Source organism: Delphinus delphis, chromosome 10, assembly GCF_949987515.2.
Source record: "Delphinus delphis chromosome 10, mDelDel1.2, whole genome shotgun sequence".
NCBI lineage: Eukaryota > Metazoa > Chordata > Mammalia > Artiodactyla > Delphinidae > Delphinus > Delphinus delphis.
The window spans coordinates 2,129,563-2,152,487 of NC_082692.2; the positions used below are offsets into that span (position 1 = coordinate 2,129,563).

The following is a 22,925-nucleotide window of genomic DNA, read 5'->3' on the forward strand; positions in this document are numbered from 1 at the left end:
GGATTTGGACACATGCTTTTTTATTAGTATAGATATCTTAGACAACACTGCAGTTTCCAGAGGAGTCCCACGTTATTACACCAACAGTGTGAATTTCTGACAGAGGCAGGACTGAGCACCATAGTATACAAATAGAAGGACCATGCTTGATTGAGGACAACAGAAGTTCACTAAGGATGCACGACCTATTTCAGAAGTTCTCAGGCCTCCCGCTCGCTCTCCTCCTGGCCTCCGGCCACGTCCAGCCGCACGCGGGGCTCAGGCCTCGTCCTCGCCCTCCTCCTCCTCAAACTCCCCCTGCTCGTCGGCCGTGGCGTCCTGGTACTGCTGGTACTCGGACACCAGGTCGTTCATGTTGCTCTCGGCCTCGGTGAACTCCATCTCGTCCATGCCCTCGCCCGTGTACCAGTGCAGGAAGGCCTTGCGGCGGAACATGGCCGTGAACTGCTCCGAGATGCGCTTGAACAGCTCCTGGATGGCCGTGCTGTTGCCGATGAAGGTGGCCGACATCTTGAGCCCGCGGGGCGGGATGTCGCACACGGCCGTCTTCACGTTGTTGGGGATCCACTCGACGAAGTAGCTGCTGTTCTTGTTCTGCACGTTGAGCATCTGCTCGTCCACCTCCTTCATGGACATGCGGCCCCGGAAGATGGCGGCCACGGTCAGGTAGCGGCCGTGGCGCGGGTCGCAGGCGGCCATCATGTTCTTGGAGTCGAACATCTGCTGCGTGAGCTCGGGCACCGTCAGCGCGCGGTACTGCTGGCTGCCCCGGCTGGTCAGCGGCGCGAAGCCGGGCATGAAGAAGTGCAGGCGCGGGAAGGGCACCATGTTCACGGCCAGCTTGCGCAGGTCGGCGTTGAGCTGGCCCGGGAAGCGCAGGCACGTGGTGACCCCGCTCATGGTGGCCGACACCAGGTGGTTGAGGTCCCCGTAGGTGGGCGTGGTCAGCTTCAGGGTGCGGAAGCAGATGTCGTACAGCGCCTCGTTGTCAATGGAGTAGGTCTCGTCCGTGTTCTCCACCAGCTGGTGCACGGACAGCGTGGCGTTGTAGGGCTCCACCACCGTGTCCGACACCTTGGGCGAGGGCATCACGCTGAAGGTGTTCATGATGCGGTCGGGGTACTCCTCGCGGATCTTGCTGATGAGGAGGGTGCCCATCCCGGACCCGGTGCCGCCCCCCAGCGAGTGGGTCAGCTGGAAGCCCTGCAGACAGTCACAGCTTTCTGACTCCTTCCGGACCACGTCCAGGACCGAGTCCACCAGCTCCGCGCCCTCCGTGTAGTGGCCCTTGGCCCAGTTGTTGCCGGCACCGCTCTGGCCTGCCGGAGGGAAAGGAGAATATCAGACACGAAAACTAGCAAGGAATTCCAGATTCTGTCATTTTGACTCTGCACTAGATTTAGAGATGACAGATTCTTCTCTTTCAGAAACCCTTCCTACCTATAAACAATTTTTCTATACCAGTGACCCTCAAAAACACTGGAGATCTAATAAAGCAAAAAGGTTAGTTCATATGAGGCAGTTAATTAAGAAGATGGTTTAACAAAACCCAATTGGTTTAAAATTAAGAACAAAGAACCTTATGTAAATACTTAAATCAGCTACAAGGAACAGGCAGGGTGGAGGCACACGTGATCAGAAGAGGCCACTCCAAGCAGCTGTCTCAGCCGCTCCTAACCTGTGCCTTTGGCCTTCGCTCCAGGAAATGCTTGCCTGTTGTCACTGGTCCTCTGAGATGACCAGTCACCTGGGAGCTGCTGTTGGAAGCTTCCCTTCGCTCTTTATTCTCTGCCCTCCCCAGGCTGCTCTGCCGTGGGACGGACCCTCTGCAGGCGGACCCCGTCCTTTGAGCTGTGCGGAGAGGGACCAGAGGAGCGACAGCCCGTGGACCGGGGGCAGTTAGGCCAGGACTCAGGGCCTCTGTGGACACGCAGCCTCCAGCGGGGCACTCAGCAGTGAGCTGTGACCTCCACGGGATTCAGAAGGAAGTGGGCCTCCCGAGCCGGTGCCCGGGGACCACGCTACATACCGAACACGAAGTTGTCGGGCCTGAAGATCTGGCCGAAGGGTCCAGACCTGACCGAGTCCATGGTGCCCGGCTCCAGATCCACCAGGATGGCCCGAGGCACGTATTTGTTACCTGCGGGGACAGAGCAGGACTCAGAGCTGCGGTAGGCAAAGGAATCACAGACAGCGCCCTGCTCTCTGGGCCTCTTACGGCAGAATTCAGCAGGGAACATTCCAGATGAGACAAAAGTAGGAGATTAGAGGCGGTTTCTGCTCTACAAAGGGAGATAATGGCCTGCCTCGTCATGACAAACATGCAGGAGACTTCAGGAGCTCTGAAGTGTGTTTTTGAGCAGTTAAAAATGCATGCAGGAAGCCTTTCTTTGTCATTTGCATGTTCCTAATACATTGCGTCTGCCGCAGAACAGAAAGCAAGGTGAGGGGGCAGGAAAGCTTCCAATAATCACCGGCAGCTTCATTGTAGTACACGTTGATTCTCTCCAGCTGCAGGTCACTGTCTCCATGGTAACTGCCCGTGGGGTCGATCCCATGCTCATCGCTGATGACCTCCCAAAACTGGAAATAAAGAAAACCGCTTGACGGCCTGGCATCCGAAGTATCAGTAAAAATGGCTCCCTTCTCCCTCTCCTGTCCTTGGAACGGCGGCGTTGTGGTCAGACAGTCGAGGAGACCCAGACAGACCAATAGCTGCCTGCCCTGATCCTCCAGCAGCTGCTGCTGAGGGGCTCAGGAATCCGCCGCGCATCAGCCCTATGATGGCGACAGGCTGAAAAGCTGGGAGGAGCCCTGAAGGAGGAGAGTGGCCACAGCCGCGGGGGCTGTCACCCCCGGCAGGGCTGAGTGTCAGCACCCCAGCTGATGGACGGGTCCTGGCAGGACCCACACAGGTGGACCCCGCCCTGCGGCTGCCGGCAGGGATCCGTGTTTCCTGGCACAAACCCGACCCAGCTCTCCAAGCGGCTTAGTGTTAGGCGCTGACATCTTACTGCCCTCCGGCCACTGACTGCAGCAGCGGAATGGTGGGGTAGCGCGGGCAGGAGCCCAGGAGCACGCGGGGGGCAGTGGCTGGAGCTGGCCACGGTGCGGGCGCAGGCTGCAGGCTGCATTGTGAATTTGCAGCAGGAAAGGGGGTGGGGGGGCTGGGGGGCAATATGGCGGTTCTGAAAGAGACCACGTCCTCGTGCAGGCGCCCGCCCACACCCATGCACCATGCCCGTGGCGCCTCGCCCACTGCGGGCGACAGTCACAGCCCAGGACGGCCACCTGCCGCCGCGCAGGCGGGAATCGGACTCCGACGTTATACGTCATTCTGTCTAGCTGGTGCTCGCATTAAGGGATCTAACATCCCTGTCTTTCGGACCCACGAGAAGTCTCCATAACATCTGTCACCCAATGACACTGCATTTTTTCATTCAAACTACAGACAAAATATACAAATTAAATTCCATATGAGGCCACTGGATTATCACGACCAAAGGCCCTATCCAAATCTCAGAGGCTAGTCAACCAGGGAAATACCAACCGCGTCCCTCAGAAGGGCCGGGTCCGAGGAAATTTCAAAGGGGCCTTGATTAATCACACACAGCTGCGTCGCCGCGCGCACCGCGGCAGGTTCTGTGGTTCCTGGGCCCCGCCCCGAGCCCGCGCCGAGAACGCGCCACCCGGGGCGGCGGCCCCCTCCCGGGCCCTGGCGCGCACCCTGGGGACCTGCCACCCCCCTCCCGCCCCTCGCGCGCACCCGGGGCCCCGCCACCCTTCCCCGACCCCTCCTCGGTCTTCACCCTGGGGACCCGTCGCCCCCTCCCGGGCCCTGGCGCGCACCCTGCGGATCCGCCGCCCCTTCCCCGGCCCCTCCCGGGCCCTGGCGCACACCCTGGGGACCCGCCACCCCTCCCCGACCCCCTCCTCGGTCTTCACCCTGGGTACCCGCCGCCCCCTCCCGGGCCCCTCCCGGGCCATGGCGCGCACCCTGCGGACCCGCCGCCCCCTCCCCGGCCCTGGAGCGCACCCTGGGGACCCGCCATCCCTCCCTGACACCTCTTCGGTCTTCACCCTGGGGACCCACCACCCCTCCCCGACCCCTCCTCGGTCTTCACCCTGGGGACCCGCCACCCCTCCCCGACCCCTCCTCGGTCTTCACCCTGGGGACCCGCCACCCCTCCCCGGCCCCTCCTCGGTTTTCACCCTGGGGACCCGCCACCCCTTCCCGGCCCCTCACGCGCACCCTGGGGACCCGCCACCCCTTCCCGGCCCCTCACGCGCACCCTGGGGACCCGCCACCCCTTCCCGACCCCTCCTAGGTCTTCACCCTGGGGACCCAACGCCCCCTGCCCGGCCCGCCCCGGCGCGCACCTTGGCGCCGATCTGGTTGCCGCACTGGCCCGCCTGGATGTGCACGATCTCGCGCATGGTGCCGGCTGCGGAGCGGGTGGAGGCGCGGGCCCTAGGCTAGGCTGTGCGCAGCGCAAGGCGGCGGACACGGGCGCAGAAACCTGCCGCCGCCCCTCCGGCCGCGCCTTTTATAGCGGATGCCCCGCCCCCGCTCGGTGACGTCAGCGGGCGGGGCGCGGGGGCGGCGCGGAGGGGCGAGGGGACTGCGGCACCGCGAGGGGGAGCCGGGGCGCGGCGCGAGGTTCCGGCCGGGGTGGGCTGCGCGGGGTGCCCGTGGTGGGCAGCCCAGCCTTTCCCGTAGGGTTTGCGGCGTCCCTAGGCTCCCTGCCTCCCGGGCAGGGTCCCGGGCCCGCGGCCTCGATCTCCTCCTTTTCGGGGTGGGAATGGCGGCGGGTGCAACCGCGGGGGGGGGGGTGTGGGGTGGGGAGGATGGGGGTCCGGGTGCGGGCCGAGAATGGCTGTCTTCGGGGGGCCGGGGTTGGCGGGGTGGGCGCCCTCCGCCTCTGCCCACGTGTGGAAGGCGGTCGGTGGGGGAGGGGCCTGGAGAAGTGCCTGGGCGCCTGGGCCTGTCTCACGTGTGCTTTGGGTCCTGGGTCCTCGCACAGGCCGCTTGCATGTGCAGAATATCGCGTGCGCGCCTGGGTGTCCCAGCGAGCACGGCATCCCGGCGTCAGCCCGAGCACGTGCCTTCCACGCGTTATGTCCCCTCGTGCCCACAGCCACCGTATGGGGCTCGACCTCCAGCTCCAGGCCACCAGCCGCATGTGGCCACTCAACACCTGAACCCTGGGAGTCTGAACTGGGGTGTGCTTTCGTGTAAAATACTCATGCGGTTTCATGGACTCACGAAGTTTAAAGAATGTAAAATATTCCATTACTAATTTTGTATATTGATTACTTATCAAAAGAATATCTTGGATATATTTTTGAAATTAATTTCACTTGCTTCTGTTAAATTTTTTAAATGACTGCCAGACGCACAGTGACGACTAGAAAATTTTAAATTACCTACGTGGCTCACATTCTATTTCTGCTGTTCTAGAGTAAACATTATTACCTACCATCCCAAGTTCACCGCTTGGAAAAGGAGGCTCAAAGAGTTGACCAGCCACCAGCCACAAAGCCTGTAAGTGAAGGCATCTAGCTTCCCTCTACGAAGAGAAAGCCCAGGTGAGTTTCAAAGGCTTAGTCAGGGTGAGGTAAGATCCAACCGTAATTATCCCTACGAACCATCCTGAACGGGTGGCCAGGGAGTGGAGACCAGGGACTGCTTCCTTCTCTTTCTCTCTGAGACCAGTTTCTCCAGCTATAAAATGATAATTATAGGTGCCCTGCAGCCAGCTTTGTGAGTAGGAAACGAGAAGCTCTATATGAAAGCGGGTCAAGTTTATGGAGCAAAAATGCCCGCATAAAACCCAAGGTGATCCTGTCCTTATACATATTAAGCCCATTTGTCATGTTACTGGTGGGCAAAGTCACAGCTTCATCACCCCTGCTTCGGGAAGCCAGTCCTCGGAGTCCCTCTGCGGGCAGGCAGGTGCCTGGTTCCCCCTCCTGGGATGGGGGTGTATCTCTTAGGCTCCCTCCTCCTCTCTCCCTCCCGGTGCTGCTGGGCTCCCCTCGCTCAGCCCATCCCACTGATGCTGTACCCCCATGCCTAGGGCTTGGCTCGACCTTCTCACCACCGCTACCCCCAGCTTCCGCTCCCTGGGCTCTTCACGACCAGCTGGAGCCTTCCAGAACCTCTCCAGAGAACAGCTCTGCTCCAGGTAACTTCTGTGATTACACAGTTCCACGAAGATTTTCTAGAGATGACTGTGTCTTGGCCTTCATTGTTTCATTCAAGGTGGGGATTTGGGGCCGAGTAGAAGCAGAAGATGAGACCTGGAAGGGACGGTACTGGGGACAAGGGGACCTTAACAGGTGGGCATCTCTCTACGCGTGGAGGGTGTCCACTTCTCTGTGTCCCGGTCGGGTCGTTTTGTTACGTTGTGAAGATGAGAGACGCTTATTCACTGAATGCTCAGTTCACAAATATTAAGTGACAGCATTGATTCCAGCAGGCCGGGGCCCCTGGGGATCCCTGGCAGCAAAGGCTGCCTCACTGCCACCCAGTGTGCACCCGGCCTGCTTCCTCCCTGGCACCCGCCCCATGTCTGTTCCTGTATAATCAGAGAAGCACGCGGGCAGAGTTGGAAATAGCGCTTGCCCGACCTAAGGTGACACACCCGAGGACTCTGAGCTGCCCTCCTCTGCCATATGCGTGACCCAAACGCCACCACATGGGCACACGGCACCTGTGCAGACAACAGCAGGAAACGGGGCCCACGGAACCTCTGTTCCCTGGCTTAGGCTTTGACGAGGTCTGGGGCGAAGGGGGTTGTTGCTGGCTTCTCTGTGTGTCTAAAAGGAACAGCTCTTCTGGCTGTCGGGCAGGGTGATGGGGGAGGTGAGTCAGTGTCTGCCTACCGTGGGCCATTTCCTGCTTTGGGCCTGATGTCATCGACTGCGTCTGGGCCACTCCCACCCCTAAGGGACTTTGGGGTGACGATGACAAAATTCAGACTGGAGGGGGAAGGTGTGAGTTCCCTGTGGAAGGCTAGGCCTGTGTCTTACTAAAGGGCTCTGCCTGCCCTTCCCCCCCTCCTGCCTCCGCTGAGAGCCTCTTAGTGAAAGTACCCTCTGAATGCCTGGCACCGTGATGGTGGTAATTACCGTTGCTTGATGCGTTGCTAAGTGACTGATGGGATCTAGTTGAAATATATTAGCTGGGGTCCTGAAATTTTGAGAACATCAGCTTCCTCTGTAGAATAATGAAAACCCAAGAACCATCTTAGCAATAAAATTGTATCCATTATCCTGGAACAGTCACATCCTATTTGTTTGTGCCCTCGGAGAAGGCCCAAGGGGTGAGGCACCTCGATCTCTCTTTCCCCTGAAACATCTGAAATAGCCTCGCCGCTCCCTTGACTGCGCACATTTCCAGGCTTTTAGTAAAAGCATCTCTTGATGAAGATGGAGGAATTTTGCTGGAAGCATTTGAGGTGCTTCCTTTTTAAAAAGACTGTCTAAAGCAGAAACAGTCTGAACTCCAGTTTAATTTACTTTAAAGATGTCAGCTCCACCAGTTTATACATTTTTGCCCCAGACAGTAATAATTTAGAGTAAATATATGTAATGTTTCTCAGCTATCTTCTGGAATGTTTCATGTCCCAGTACGAATTATTTTTACTAGAATTGTCAATCGGGACCTTTCATAATTGAAAACAATGTACAGTACACCGTGTGTGTAATGTACACATATATTGTATGTACGTATGTACTTTTATTGTGGTAAGAACGCATTGCATGTATACATATTTTCTGAATACAAAATTAGAAAATTTATAAAATACTAAAGAACACAAGTGTGTCTTTCCACACTCCTCTAGATGTATTTTTTTCACTGTTCACGTTTGATATTTTCCTTTTTTTCCCTTTCGTGGGTTATTTAGATATTTTTGTTTGTTCCTTTAAAACATGGTTTCAGTCATTTTTGCCTTGGACATTAAGAATGAAAGATACTGTTATTCTTACGCTATGACTTAAATGAGACATAATCTCACAAATTCTCAAATATGTGTAACCTTTTCCCAACCGCTACCATTTTCCCCATAACCTAGAGAACCTGGACCGTACCAAATTCTCTGAGCAAACTCTGCTTCTCATGGCCAAGGCTGTTCACAGGACTGGAGTGAATTTCCCCTATTCAGCCCACCCCACATTCCCTGAGTGGTTAAGAGCACAGGCCCTGGATGGATGGAGTGGGTGCAAATCCTGACTCTGCCACTTATTAGCTGTGTGATCTAGGGCAAGTTACTTGACCTCTCTGTGCCTCTATTGCCTCATCTGTAAAGCGGAATAATAACAGTACCTGCTTCCTGGGGTTGTTTCGAGGACTGAGTGAATTAATATGGGACAGCACCTAGAAGACCCCCCGACCGCACAAGTGAGGGGGTCCCGGAGACTGTATAGTGTTATAGCAATCTTAGCTATTGCAGTTGGTATCACTGTTTCCTTCCCTCCTTCCAGGGAGCTCTTCTCCATAAATCAGGGCTCAGTGCCAATGTCAGTCTCTCCACGATGTGCCGTCCTCTGTGCCTCGTAATACAGTGCACACACTTCCATGTTACAATCCTGGCCTCTAGTCCACGAGGCTGTGCACAGCAAGGAAAGGTGTTGTGGGAACGACGAGCTGCAGAGCTCCTAAGCGGGGAGCTGAGGATGTTCCTCCCCACCCCCAAACCCTGAGGGTCTGCAGGTCGATGGGCGTCCCCGAGCTGTGCAGGGCAGTTCTGAGCACAGGCACCCCGAGGGCAGGGCACGGACTGGACCAGCCCCTGCAGGAGGCATGAAACCTGAGAGAGCCTTTTCCCCCCACTTTCCAACTTTCTGGCTCCCTCGCCACCTGTCTTCTGAATGCAGGCTTTCTTCACACCAAAATCTGAGTTGCCAGAGACTTTTGGTGAGGCCAGCCGTGCTGATGGCCACGGGGCCAAGCTGGGCACAGACGGGGTGCTGGTCATTTTCTCGGAAGCTCCAGAGCCCAGGGTTTGCTCTGTTTCAAGGCAAACAGATTATGGAAAAGACTGACGTCGGTATTCCCCTCTCCGAGGTGAGAAAGCCAGTAAGCCCTGCAGAGCCTAATCATTCTGTCTTCTGCTGAAAGTGTGCAGGGCAGAGGTGGACAGCAAGTAGGCATTTGGTATCCAGCCAGGCTGCTGCGGTCCTGTTCCCTCCGTCACCGCCCTCTGCTCTCCGGGGGCTCCCTGGCTCACCCATGCCCCATCCCAACTGCCAGGCTTTTCACCTGTAATACAAGACTCCAGGCCCACACTGTGCCCCCCACCACGTGGTCTGCACAGCTTTCTCTAGAATAGTCTTTGCAGAGGGGCGAGCAGCCACCTACCACCAAACTTGTAAAATCCGCCAGGGAAGATGCACTTGAAATACGCAGTGCCTTTTTTAACTATAAAATCATATTGAGGTACATCTTAAGAGTGTTTATCGGACCTTCGAGCACTGAAGTTCTGGAAAAATACAGTCTCCGGGACCTCCTCACTTGTGCGGCCAGGAGTCTTCAGAGAAACCCCCAAATTGTTTTCCTGTTCACAGTTCCCTCCTTTGTTTGCCAGCTAAGTCCCAGACATGCTTTATTTGACTGTGAAGAAATGCTACTTGTTTATCATCAGTTATTATCTATTCCTAGTTGTCATGTGGTACAAAACCAGTAACAAGCATCATTTCAACTACGGGGCGGATTAATTTTGTTACATTTATTACTGATGATACCAAACTTTGTTGAACACTCGTAGTCTGATGCTTTTGTAACTTGCTGCCAATATTTTCTTGTTTTTCTTAATTAGAAGAAGTATTTGTTAGGTCTACTCTTTTAATCTTATCAGCAAAGCCAGTTTTCCACTGGGTACCTGTAAGCATAGCCCGTGCTAGTTTTCAGGACCTGAGAAGATGGGGTGTGGAGGTGACAACTCCAAAATATGAAAAGAAAAACCTGCAATAGTTAAATTAATGTTTAATTAAATGAAACATAGCACATCAATTAGTCAAATGCAACTTAACTTTTATATCATAACATATAAGTTATAATAAAGTAAAAACTTTACAAAACGGAAATTTAAATACTTTTGATATGGTATGGGTGGCGCCTCCAGGAGCAGGAGTATCTTAGATGCACACAGCCCTTAAACAACTGGATCATCCATCCTTCACAATTAGTATCATTGTCTGGATATAAAGGAATGCTTTAAAATTTGTTGATAACTAGAAGAAAGATGGAGATTAAAGAAGATAGAGACGCATTATATAGGAAAGGGATGCCCTGAGAGAGCTCGAACAGAGCTGTGAAGAGGGAGGGTGAGAGGCACGCGCGTGCGCTTTGCCTGGGAGGAAACCAGACGTCTTGGACCAGTCATTTCCCCTCACTGGCCGGCAGGGAGCGCATGGCCGAGGACCGCTTGCTTGCTTTGGGGGAAGCGGGGAGAGATTTGGTGAATTACAGGATAGAGAAGCAATGTGCAGCCAGACACTTCTGTGTACTGGGCGTTGCACAGTCAAATTTTAGTTAACTCGTGGAGTACGTGTATGCCGTGCAGATTCGCAGGTGACTTTTCCAGTTGCATAGTTTTGTGGGTTTTTTTTTAACATCTTTATTGGAGTATCATTGCTTTACAATGGTGTGTTAGTTTCTGCTTTATAACAAAGTGAATCAGCTATACGTATACATATGTCCCCATATCCCCTCCCTCTTGTGTCTCCCTCCCATCCTCCCTATCCCACCCCTCTAGGTGGCCACAAAGCACCGAGCTGATCTCCTTGTGCTATGCGGCTGCTTCCCACTAGCTATCTAGTTTACATTTGGTAGTGTATATAAGTCCATGCCACTCTCTCACTTTGTCCCAGCTTACCCTTCCCCCTCCCCATGTCCTCAAGTCCATTCTCTACATCTGTGTCTTTGTTCCTGTCCTGCCCCTAGGTTCTTCACAACCTTTTTTTTTTTTTTAGATTCCATATATATGTGTTAGCATATGGTATTTGTTTTTCTCTTTCTGACTGACTTCACTCTGTATGACAGAGTCTAGGTCCATCCACCTCACTACAAATAACTCAGTTTCGTTTCTTTTTATGGCTGAGTAATATTCCATTGTATATATGTGCCACAGCTTCTTTATCCATTCATCTGTCGATGGACACTTAGGTTGCTTCCATGTCCTGGCTATTGTAAATAGAGCTGCAATGAACATTGTGGTACATGACCCTTTTTGAATTCTGGTTTTCTCAGGGTATATGCCCAGTAGTGGGATTGCTGGGTTGTATGGTAGTTCCATTTTTAGTTTTTTAAGGAACCTCCATACTGTTCTCCGTAGTGGCTGTATCAATTTACACTCCCACCAACAGTGCAAGAGGGTTCGCTTTTCTCCACACCCTCTCCAGCATTTATTGTTTGTAGATTTCTTGATGATGGCCATTCTGACCGGTGTGAGGTGATACCTCATTGTAGTTTTGATTTGCATTTCTCTAATGATCAGTGATGTCGAGCATCCTTTCATGTGTTAGTTGGCAATCTGTATATCTTCTTTGGAGAAATGTCTGTTCAGGTCTTCTGCCCATGTTTGGATTGGGTTGTTTGTTTGTTTATAGCTGCTTGTATATTTTGGAGGTTAATCCTTTGTCAGTTCCTTCATTTGCAAATATTTTCTCCCATTCTGAGGGTTGTCTTTTCATTTTGTTTATGGTTTCCTTTGCTGTGCAAAAGCTTTTAAGTTCCATTGGGTCGCATTTGTTTTTATTTCCATTTCTCTAGGAGGTGGGTCAAAAAGAATCTTGCGGTGATTTACGTCATAGATGTTCTGCCTGTGTTTTCCTCTGAGAGTTGTGCAGCGTCTGGTCTTACATTTAGGTCTTTAATCCATTTTGAGTTTATTTTTGTGTATGATATTAGGAAGTGTTCTCATTTCATTGGTTGCATAGTTTTGTAATTCATGCGAGCTTGGGTCCCTCTGAGATCCCAGGACTGAGGTCGGAGGAATGAAGCCGAGGATGGGGCACAGATGAGCTGTCGAGGCTGACCAGTGTTAACGCAGGCCCAGACCTGCTCTCCGGCCTTACTGCTGGGCTGGAAGGAGGTGATGAGAAAGCAAGACAAGGGAACCAGGAAGCGCAGGCGTACGTCCGAGTGGGGCCTGTCCCTGCGGGGCTGCTGCCGCGAGTCCAGAGCCTAAGACAGAAGTTTCCGTCCTAACTTCCTGCACTGGCAAATTTGAACCACTGAACTGGAGCCAGTCCTCAGGGAGGTTGCAAGGCTGGCTCAGCTGCCTTTTTCATTTTTGCCCACCTCTTGCTGCCCTTCCCCCACCTTGAGCACACAGGCTCCACCCCCTCATGAAAATCCTTACCAAGAAGATAATTTAATACCAATCCATTAAGGCCTTATTCTGATGAGCAAGTATATTAACTCTTCCAAGAATGATCATGTAGAGGCATAGACTTCTGTGGTCAAAGGGACCTGAAAATCAAATATTCAAACAGTGAAAGATATTCCAGAACTAGCCTGTCTCGGTCCCCCGCGCAGAATTCCTGACAAGAAGCCACAAAGCCTGTTCTGAAGCAGCTTCCTGGACAGGACTAAGGCTCAGAGAGATTAAAATACTTGCCTAAAGCCCTACAGCTACTAAGTAGAAAACTCACGTCCTTTATGAACGCAGATCCAGATCGTCGGAACCGAGGTTCCAGGAACCATGTTTGTTTCGGTCCCCAAGCTGTCCGTTCCTGGTAGGCAGAACTCGAAGCCCCAAAGTTCACCAGCCCCGGGTGCACACACCTTTTCCCAGTTATTCAATCAAACGCTAATCTCAGTGCTGTGGGAAGGGATTCTGCAGGTGTAATTCAGGCCCCAAATCAGTTGACCTTAAAATAGGGAGATTACCTGGCCGCGCCTTCACTAATCACGTGAGCCCTTTAAGGGAGAATTTGCTCCAGCTGGTGGCAGAAGCCTTCAGAGTTTCAGTGCAGTGGAGGTCCTCTCCTGGTGGCCTTGAAGGTGAGGCTGCCGGGTTGCGGGCCACGTACTGGTGTCGGCGGGCACCTCCAGGAGCTGAGCACGGCCTCTGGCCGACCGCCAGGAAGCCAGCAGGGGCCTCAGACCCCAGACTGCGGGCAACTGGATTCTGCTAACCACCTGAGGGGTGCTGGGGGACCCGAGCTGCAGATGGAGCAGCCTGGACGGTCGGCTGTGCATGGCCCCCAGCAGAGAACCTGCTGCACCCCGCCAGACACCGTAAGTTTGTTATGAGGGTCCCGCCATCGGGCTGCGGCAGCGTGTTGCACACAGTGCACGAGGAAAGTGCACCACGGCCTCCCCTTTGGTCTGAGGTCAGTGCCCCTGCCCTGAAACAAGGATTTTACTCTATTCGTTTTAATTATAAAATGCTCTTTTTAAATATTTTATTACTTTATTGAAGTATAGTTGATTTACAGTATTGCGTTTCAGGTGAACAGCAAAGTGATTCAGTTTTATATATATTTCTTTTTCAGATTCTTTTCCGTTATAGGTTATTACAAGCTGTTGAATATAGTTCCCTGTGCTATACAGGAAATCCTCGTTGCTTATCTATTTTATATATAGTAGTGTGTATATGTTAATCCCAAGCTCCTAATTTATCCCTCCCCCTCCCCCTTTCCCTTTTGGAAACCGTAAGTTTGTTTTCTATGTCTGTGAGTCTGTTTCTGTTTTGTAAATAAATTCATTTGTATTATTTTTTTAGATTCCACATATAAGTGATATACAGTATTTGTCTTTCTCTGTCTGACTTACTTCACTTAGTATAATATCCTCTAGGTCCATCCATGTTGCTGCAAATGGCAGAATTTCATTCTTTGTTATGGCTGAGTAATATTCCATTGTATACAGAGACCACATCTTCTTTATCCGTTCATCTATCGGTGGACATTTAGGTTGCTTTTATATCTTGGCTATTGTAAATAGTGCTGCTATGAACATTAGGGTACATGTATCTTTTCGGATTAGAGTTTTTGTCTTTTCTGGATGTACACCCAGGAGTTGAATTGCTGGGACCATATGGTGACTCTATTTTTAGCTTTTTGAGGAACCTCCATACTGTTCTCTGTGGTGGCTGTACCGATTCACAGCCCCACCAACAGTGCAAGAGGGCTCCCTTTTCTCCACACCGTCTCCAGCATTTATTATTTGCAGACGTTTTGATGATGGCCGTTCTGACTGGTGGGAGGTGATACCTCATTGTAGTTTTGATTTGCATTTCTCTGATAATTGGCGATGTTGAGCATATCCTCATGTGTTTGTTGGCCACCTGTATATCTTTGGAGAAATGTCTGTTTAGGTCTTCTCATTTTTTGATTGAGTTGTTTGTTCTTTTTTTGATATTGAGCTGTATGAGCTGTTTACGTATTTTGGAATTAACCCCTCGTCGGTTGCATTATTTGCATGTATTTTTTTCCAGTCTATAGGTTGTCTTTTCGTTTTGTTTATGGTTTCCTTTGCTTTTAAGTTTGATTAGGTCCTATTTGTTTATTTTTGCTTTTATTTCTATTGCCTTGGGAGACTGACCTAAGAAAATATTGCTACGATTTATGTCAGAGAATGTTTTGCCTATGGTCTCTTCTAGGAGTTTTATGGTGTCATGTCTGTGTTTAAGTCTTTAAGCCATTTCAAGTTTATTGTTCTGTGTGTTGAGAGGGTGTGTTCTAACGTCATTGATTTACACACGGCTGTCCAGTTTTCCCATCACCACTTGCTGAAGAGATGCTTTTCTCCGTTGTATGTTCTTGCCTCCTTTGTCGAAGATTGACTGTAGGTGGTTGGATTTATTTCTGGGCCTGAGACAAGGATTTGAGTGGAAGTTTGTTAGGGGGCTGATCCCAGGAAGCCTGGGAGGGCAATGGGGACGGAGCGGGGAAAGGAAGGAAGGAAGTGGCATTCTGCACTGGGGTCCGTAAGAGACCCCATCACTCAGTTGCCCCCCTGAGTCAGGGAAGCTGGGCTATTTAGCCTCCAGCCTGTCCTTGACTGGTCTCCTTCCAGAGGGGTGTTACAGGCAAGACACGCAGAAGGGGGCCTGGGAAGGACAGTCAGCTATGGAGGTGCTCATTCGGAGGTACCTCCCCGTCTAGCGACACAGGCCACGTAGCCCGGGGTCCTGGTCGGGGCCCTTAGCTGGTGACGCTGTCTTCTCCGTGCTTTTCAGTTCCTGCAGTTTTCATGCTCCCCAGGTGCTCTTTTCACTAGCTAAGCATCTCCAGTCTCTTCCTGGACCCCCATGAAACAGGAATCCGAGTCCTTTACAATCTGGGGTCGGGTGGGGGGACTTTGCACCCAGAACTGGCTGGGTGGCTCCCAGCTGAGAGCTGTCACCAGCGCTGCTCTGACCGCGTCAGCTTCCAGGCAGCCGCCTCATTCTGGCGACTCAGGTGAAGCTGTCCTGCTTCTTTGTGGGGCTGCAAAGACCACGTCGCGCTTCCTGCCACTCTGCCAGTAGTGCTGGGATCGTAGGGGAAGGACGTTTCATTACTGGGTGGACCTGGGCCTGCGTCTGGGGGAAGGGCCTCGTGTTCACGGCCGGTTTGCTCAGGCCTGCGTTCAGTATTTAAAATACTTAAATCAGCTACTAGGAGCAGGCAGGGTGGAGGCACACGTGATCAGAAGAGGCCACTCCAAGCAGCTGTCTCAGCCGCTCCTAACCTGTGCCTTCGGCCTTCGCTCCAGGGAATGCTTGCCTGTTGTCACTGGTCCTCTGAGATGACCAGTCACCTGGGAGCTGCTGTTGGAAGCTTCCCTTCGCTCTTTATTCTCTGCCCTCCCCAGGCTGCTCTGCCGTGGGACGGACCCTCTGCAGGCGGACCCCGTCCTTTGAGCTGTGCGGAGAGGGACCAGAGGAGCGACAGCCCGTGGACCGGGGGCAGTTAGGCCAGGACTCGGGGCCTCTGTGGACACGCAGCCTCCAGCGGGGCACTCAGCAGTGAGCTGTGACCTCCATGGGATTCAGAAGGAAGTGGGCCTCCCGAGCCGGTGCCCGGGGACCACGCTACATACCGAACACGAAGTTGTCGGGCCTGAAGATCTGGCCGAAGGGTCCAGACCTGACCGAGTCCATGGTGCCCGGCTCCAGATCCACCAGGATGGCCCGAGGCACGTATTTGTTACCTGCGGGGACAGAGCAGGACTCAGAGCTGCGGTAGGCAAAGGAATCACAGACAGCGCCCTGCTCTCTGGGCCTCTTATGGCAGAATTCAGCAGGGAACATTCCAGCATGAGACAAAAGTAGGAGATTAGAGGCGGCTTCTGCTCTACAAAGGGAGATAATGGCCTGCCTCGTCATGACAAACATGCAGGAGACTTCAGGAGCTCTGAAGTGCGTTTTTGAGCAGTTAAAAATGCATGCAGGAAGCCTTTCTTTGTCATTTGCATGTTCCTAATACATTGCGTCTGCCGCAGAACAGAAAGCAAGGTGAGGGGGCAGGAAAGCTTCCAATAATCACCGGCAGCTTCATTGTAGTACACGTTGATTCTCTCCAGCTGCAGGTCACTGTCTCCATGGTAACTGCCCGTGGGGTCGATCCCATGCTCATCGCTGATGACCTCCCAAAACTGGAAATAAAGAAAACCGCTTGACGGCCTGGCATCCGAAGTATCAGTAAAAATGGCTCCCTTCTCCCTCTCCTGTCCTTGGAACGGCGGCGTTGTGGTCAGACAGTCGAGGAGACCCAGACAGACCAATAGCTGCCTGCCCTGATCCTCCAGCAGCTGCTGCTGAGGGGCTCAGGAATCCGCCGCGCGTCAGCCCTATGATGGCGACAGGCTGAAAAGCTGGGAGGAGCCCTGAAGGAGGAGAGTGGCCACAGCCGCGGGGGCTGTCACCCCCGGCAGGGCTGAGTGTCAGCACCCCAGCTGATGGACGGGTCACCCGTGGGGGCAGTGGCCAGAGCTGGGACCCTACTGTCGAGTAAGACACATTCAGACTTAGAGATGGAGCGACTTTAATGGAAAAGAGTGTTACCGTAGGGAGAGTGCTCCGATCTCAGAAGCGTGCAACACGCATGCAGGATGGAAGAGGACAGGCTTTTCTCTGCAGGGAGGGGTGAACAGGGAGAGCGTGAACTTTGTGGGCGGGGAGGAAGAGAGGGTGGGACAAGCAGATGTGAAATCAGCTCGCTGCAGCCGGAAGAGGGTTCTGTCGTCAGCAGACCCTCAGCCTGTTACAGGTGCAGCGTTCACCTGTGTGCTTGCTTCAGCCTGGGGGCCGTGGAGGCGGGACGGACTGCAGTTTGGTAAGAGGTGGGCAATTGTGAACACCTGGTCGTTGCCCCTGTTGTTTCATACAGACAAAATCTGTGGTTAAACGCTACTAGGGATGAATAAGTGTGAGGTTGACGTGAGTTCGGTTAGCTGTCAGGGCTGGGTGGGCTTCCAGGTTCCTGGTGGCCCTGGAGGACCAGCTGTTACCATCTGCTGAGCACGTTCCTGGCCTGGCAGGTGTTAGAGGCTCTTAGAGACCAGGGGTTTCACGAGAGGTATGCTTAGGAATATTATTTTTAAAAAATACTACAGGTTAAATGAGGGAGTAAAAACACAATCTGAAGTTGGAAGGCAGTTGGTTGAGAAGGCTGTGAGACGTTGGGCCTGGAATGTATTTAAATGGCAGCGTGAGAGCGACAGTGGCAATCTGATGGATTTCTCCGTTTGCGGTAAATATTTCGGGCGGCGGCATAGACATTTATGGGATTGCGGTTTGCGGTAAATATTTCGGGGGGTGGCATAGACATTTATGGGATTGCATGCACAGCCGTTACTCCTGACCTCTGCCCCAGGGCCCCTTTGGGCAGCCCAGAGCATGCCCAATGGCAGACGACTGTTGAGGACCGTTCACTGAGTTCCTGGAGTTCTCTCGTGTTGCTGTGTGTCCTCGGTAAGACTGTGCACGGTGCTGGTCACTTCCTGAAGCAGAGGAGGAAAGCGTAGAGGTTCTGGCAAACTGGCTGCGTGGCCCACCGGCCGCAGCTCCAGACACACATGTCCGCACGTGATCTGCACGGTCAAGCCTTTTGAGAGCCCTCCCAGTCCCTTAGCCTCTTGTTCTAAGGCTTCTTGAGAACCTGGCAAGGAAGGAGGGTCAGAGCTCTTTCTGCAGCCAGGACTCTGCAGGTGGACTTGTGGCTGTAGCATGCTTCTGTCCCATGAAGATAGCCACAGGTAGCTTTTGGATCATCTAGTGCCTGAAAGCTGAAATCAGAGGTAATAGTGCAGTTATGGTGATGGAAGAAAGCAGTCTGGTTAAAAATTTGATAAGGGCCAGTAAGATTCGCTAGTAACGGGATCTGATCCAACCGCAGGCATGATCTCCCCAGTTTGGGCCCTGCCCTGCCCCATGGGAGACATTTATAGAGCCAAGAGGTCATATCCACCAGACCCTGCACCATGTGCCACATCCTAGGGTGTCTGAACTTCCTGCCTGGTCTGCTCCAAGCCCACTTCTAGCGCAGAGATGAGCCTCTCTCCCAGCCCAGGGTCTTCCTGAGGGCAGGTTATTGAAACTTAGTACAGAAAAGGTGCCTGCCGTGTGCACCCCTAGGACCAAGGGGAGGCCGTGTGGGGAGAGGGAGTGGTGGGGTTTGGCGTGTGGGCTGGGATGTCCACGAACACGCCCCTGAAGCCCAAGAGAAACTCTGAACACGGAGCTCCAGGCGAGCGCCCCAGGCTGGCAATACTCCGTGCACAGTGTCACACGTGGATGCAGGGCAGTGACGTGTCCTGACTCCATGGAAGGACAACAGAAGCCCTGTGTCTGGTTCATCTCTGGACTCAGCCCTTTGCGTTCTTCCCTTGGCTGATCTTAGCCTGTATCCTTTCCCTGTGAAAACAAAACAGAACTGTCACTGCGAGGGTAACAGCTTTCGGTAAAGTTCTGAGTCCTCCTAGTGAATTACCAAACCTGAGGGTGCTCTTGGGGACCTTTGACCTTGCAGTTGGTATCTGAAGCAAGAATAGTCTTGGAGACCGTTCCCTCCAACCTCACAGTTGGCCCAGATGCTTCACAGTTGGTGTCAGAAGTGACATTTGCTCGTGTGACCCTGACTCACGGAAACATATGGTTCAAGAAGAGGGGGGATGATGGGGTGGGGGGTGATGAACCTGTGGTTCCTAGGGGACCCCAGGTCAGCCAAGGTGTAGAACTGGAGCTGTGCCGCACTTAGTTATCAGAGGTAAAAGTCTCACCATGGCTCCAGCCCCTGAGTAGTTAGCTCACTGGACGCGTGAGAAAATGTGGAGTAACAAAGGACAAGCGAATGAGTGTCCGTCCTGCGTGTTGTTCTCTGCAATAAGCCAAGTGAAAGTGGGGTGTCAGGATGCATCTTGAGGCTGCGCCACGCTTGGATTCGGGCTGCTCCGAGCTAACTCAGGGCTGCCGCCCAACGGGATAGTTAAGCCAAAGACACAGATGGCTGAGATCTGCAAGATAATGGGGAAGAGACAAAGGGGAAAGTTGGAGCCGGTCCCAGTGGGGCTCAAATCTGTGAGCGGTTCCTATTGGAGAAGTTAAGCAGACGTTGGTGGGATCAGAATAAAGGTCTTGCTGCAGCACTCTCAGAAGTCAGATGGACCCATGGGAGCCTCTGCTGGTTCCTCCACATTGAAGGGCCCTAAATCTGCTTCGTTCGCCTTGATTTGGAGGAATTTTAAAAGCTGGAAGGCACAGATGACAATGAGACAGCTGACCAAGAATTTCATGAGGTGACGGCCCCATAGTCTAATCAGGGCACAGACTGGCTAAGAGCCCAGGTCTCTTGGGCAATCCCCCTCCCCTGCCCCAAGCTGGGAGCCCAGGATGTGTGCCCGTGAGGGGGCAGAAGGCTCGGGGTGGGGGGGGGGGCGGGGGGAGGAGGTGCTTTGGGAGATCCTTGACACGGGGGCCGTGCACTCTGCTACCAGAGCTACAGTTAGAGTCGGAGGATACGGGGAGGAAAGAGTCGGTGGGACTGAGGTGAAAGTTTGGATGAAAACTGAAATGTTCCGGCAGACTCTGTGAAGTGGTTGTGTGTCCTTTACCTGAATGCTTCATGGGGACAGATGTTGTGTCTGACTGGAGAACGCCTCCCCTTCTAGTATTATAAACCAGGAGGCAGGTAAAGCCCCCCCCCCCAGCTTTATTGCTGTTGATTCGACAGCCGAGGGGTAGTCACCGAGATGGCCTGAGCCCCCAGCTTGCTCACGCGACCGGGGCGAAGTACGGAGAGGTTATCTGTACGGTGACCCGCGTCGGGTGCAGACCGGGGCTTACGGCAGAAGCCTGTGGATCCCGCCTGGCAGTGACCGCTGGGATTCCCGCTGGAGAATTCCGGAAAATTTCCATTGCAAAGATCATTCCTAGCCTGCTTTGAACATTACTTGAAACTGCCCCAATGGCTGAAGGACCTAAGATAACCTCGGAACCTGAAAGACCCGGAATGTCTTGGGTGACGTCAGAGAAATGCTCTCTAGAGAGGGGCGTGCGGAGAGCGTCCCGTAGTGGATGGAGATGGTTCGCACAGGAAAGGGCGCTGACGGAACACGAGGAGGTGAGGGCACCTCCCCCAGGACTAACTCTACAGCCGCCTGGTTCGCCCTGTCAACAACTCTCCTGACCAGCAAAGGGCTGCTTGGCTTGTGGCTGGCAGTTCTGAAGCGAGCGCACAGCATCCCGTCCGGAGAGCTGCCGCTGTACCTGAAGGAGGAAGGAAGCCGTCAGCTCGGTGGCCTGGAAGGCGAGCTACTTGCCTCTATGTTTGGGCTTTTAATGACTCAGGGGTTGTGGCCAGTGGCCTGGCCCTAGGGTCAGGCAGACGGGCAGCGGAGCCTGGCCTGTTAAAGGGCCGCCCGCGTGGGGCACAGCCCTGTAGGAGTCACTCTGGGAGTTTGAGGGGTGCCTCAGTGTAGGGCGTGCTCGCTGCCCACGAGAAGCTCCCCCTTCGGGGATCGGGAGAGGTTGGGACGGGCAGGTGGCCATCCTTGAGGTGGCCTCGTGGGTCCACGAACTCGGTGGACGTGTGGGTACCACGGCAATGCAGAGACGGGCTGAATCTAGATGTACTCCTCGTGAGGCACAAAATGGCAGCCGTACAGTCTGTGCAGGAAGGACGGAGGCTGCTCCGGGGGAGGGTGATGCCCACGCCGGCAGGTGGCGCTGTGCTGCTTCCCCGCCCCCGCCGCCGTGGCAGTAGACACTCTGAGTTAGGTGTTGCGTGCCTGGTGGAAGAGGCAGTTGTACGAAATACTGTGAAAGGACTGGAACAGAAGGTATTGTACCAATTTGGACCACGGAGTCGCATTTCTTCCCATCGAGGACCCCACTCTCATCCTGAGAAATAGTTGGGTGGATCACTGGAACGGGCAATGATTCCTGCAAGGAGGGCCGGCTTACACACCTCTGTGAATGTGTGCTCACACTCAACAGGAAGGGGGGCGTGGATGGTCCACCGGGGAGGTTCCTCCACTTTTCTGTGGTATCTGGGGTACAAGTGGGAGGGATGCTGATATGACTGTACAGCCGTTTCCCACATCACCTCAACTTCCGTTTTCTGGATGCAGTGGTCCTGGGACCAGGGCAGCAACCACTGGCCAGTAGTAGGGTTGATGCCTAAGCAAGAGACTCTCACTGTGCCCTCCCATCTTTATGTCAGAATCCCTAAGGGCCAGAGGGAGTGGGTTGTGCCTTGATCTTATCTGGCAAAAACCCTCCCCTACAGAAAGGACGGGGGCACTGAAGGGGGGGCTTGCCAGAGTACCATTGCTGCTGCCAACCCAACATGGAGGCTGAGCCTAGCATCCTTTCCGAACAGAGGTGGACAAGTCTGTTAAAAATCAGATGATAAATGTGGAACGGGAGCTGAGGATAAAGGAGTGAGTAAGTAAATGGTTTGTGCAGTGAAGGAAATCCAACGTTTATGTTGGTGCCTTGAGAGAGACTCGGAACACGAGATGGTGGGGGCGCTTAGCCCGGGTACACCGGCTGCCTGAGAGGGTGGGGCTGTCCGTTGCCGACACCACGCTTGCTTTTGGAACCGGAATGGTCGAGTGGAAGCCTACAGAACTGGGTGGCATCACTCACGGAGCGTCGTAGGTTGTGATGATGCCCTGGTCCCATTGTCGATGACTCAGTGGGACTCTGATGAAGTGTAACCTTTTGACTTTCGTTTGTCAGGCTGCCACACTGTGATACGGGGGCGACGCTGGCCTTGTTGGTGGGACTCAACCACCTTATGTAAACACGTCTGATGATAATACTGATGTTGAGGATCAAATATAGTGAGAAATGGAGTTAGAGCCTATTCAGGACGTAATAAAATGACTGGCTTGGGGAAGAACTGGGTTGACCCAACTGTCAGCTCATTTTTATGCTGCATAGTTCTGTACAAGTTTATCACGAGGGGAAAAGAGTAATCAACTTAGTACAGAAAGATGGAAATATATGTACCGGCCTTGTAGGATAAATCGATGGGTGGTTTCCTATTGCTCAGTCTGATAAATACTATATCAAGTATAGATGCTCAAAGATGACTGCTTTGCTGTAAGAGAGCCTTGGCCAAAAGCCAGGGGTGGCCTGTGTGGTGGAGAATTAATCTCACCCAGGAGAGGTCTGGTCTCTTTTCTCGGCTGCCGGGAGGTGACTTCCAGGCCCCTGGAATGTCCTGCCTGGTATGAGTGCGCTGTTCGCTTGGGGGGCTCTGGCCACTGAGTGTCTAAGGAGTGACTTGCAGTTGGGGTTCTGGGCCACACGGTACCAGGTGAGACCTCCCAGGAACTAGAGACCAAAGGCCTCAGCGTCCAGGAGGAGCTGAGGCAAGAGGCTGCTGGGTAGGCCGGGAGGTGGTCAAGCCCCAGTAGGAACTGCGGGCTCACAGGTTCAGGTCATCGACCTTGTGGGCGATGCTCCGTGTGTGTG

General features: G+C 53.4%; 1 protein-coding gene and 1 long non-coding RNA gene across 3 annotated transcripts; one reads left to right on the forward strand and one right to left on the reverse strand.

The window, feature by feature from the left end:
- Window positions 1–2: 2 nt before the first annotated feature.
- LOC132432869 (tubulin beta-2A chain) lies at window positions 3–4,524 on the reverse strand. Its single transcript, XM_060023720.1, has 4 exons — window positions 4,381–4,524; window positions 2,475–2,583; window positions 2,030–2,140; window positions 3–1,319 (listed from the first exon to the last, which is right to left on the reverse strand). The coding sequence occupies exons 1-4, from the start codon at window positions 4,435–4,437 to the stop codon at window positions 259–261; spliced, it is 1,338 nt and encodes a 445-aa protein (XP_059879703.1). The 5' UTR covers window positions 4,438–4,524; the 3' UTR covers window positions 3–258.
- A 126-nt stretch (window positions 4,525–4,650) lies between these two features.
- Window positions 4,651–15,938, forward strand: LOC132431834 (uncharacterized). Of its 2 annotated transcripts, XR_009520813.1 has the most exons (4): window positions 4,651–4,796; window positions 5,462–5,589; window positions 6,081–6,188; window positions 15,815–15,938. It is a non-coding gene; the product is annotated as an uncharacterized lncRNA (long non-coding RNA). The 2 variants fall into 2 exon arrangements; XR_009520812.1 differs by lacking the exon at window positions 15,815–15,938 and having other exon boundaries at window positions 6,081–10,086.
- The last annotated feature ends 6,987 nt before the right edge of the window (window positions 15,939–22,925 follow it).

Bases quoted from the DNA above. Each gene is read 5' to 3' on its own strand.
- LOC132432869 (XM_060023720.1), bottom strand. From the start codon at position 4,437: ATGCGCGAGATCGTGCACATCCAGGCGGGCCAGTGCGGCAACCAGATC. The intron at 2,584-4,380 runs GTGCGCGCCGGG...CTTTATTTCCAG, and splicing joins GCAACCAGATCGGCGCCAAG to TTTTGGGAGGTCATCAGCGA. The intron at 1,320-2,029 runs GTATGTAGCGTG...TCCCTCCGGCAG, and splicing joins GCCCGACAACTTCGTGTTCG to GCCAGAGCGGTGCCGGCAAC.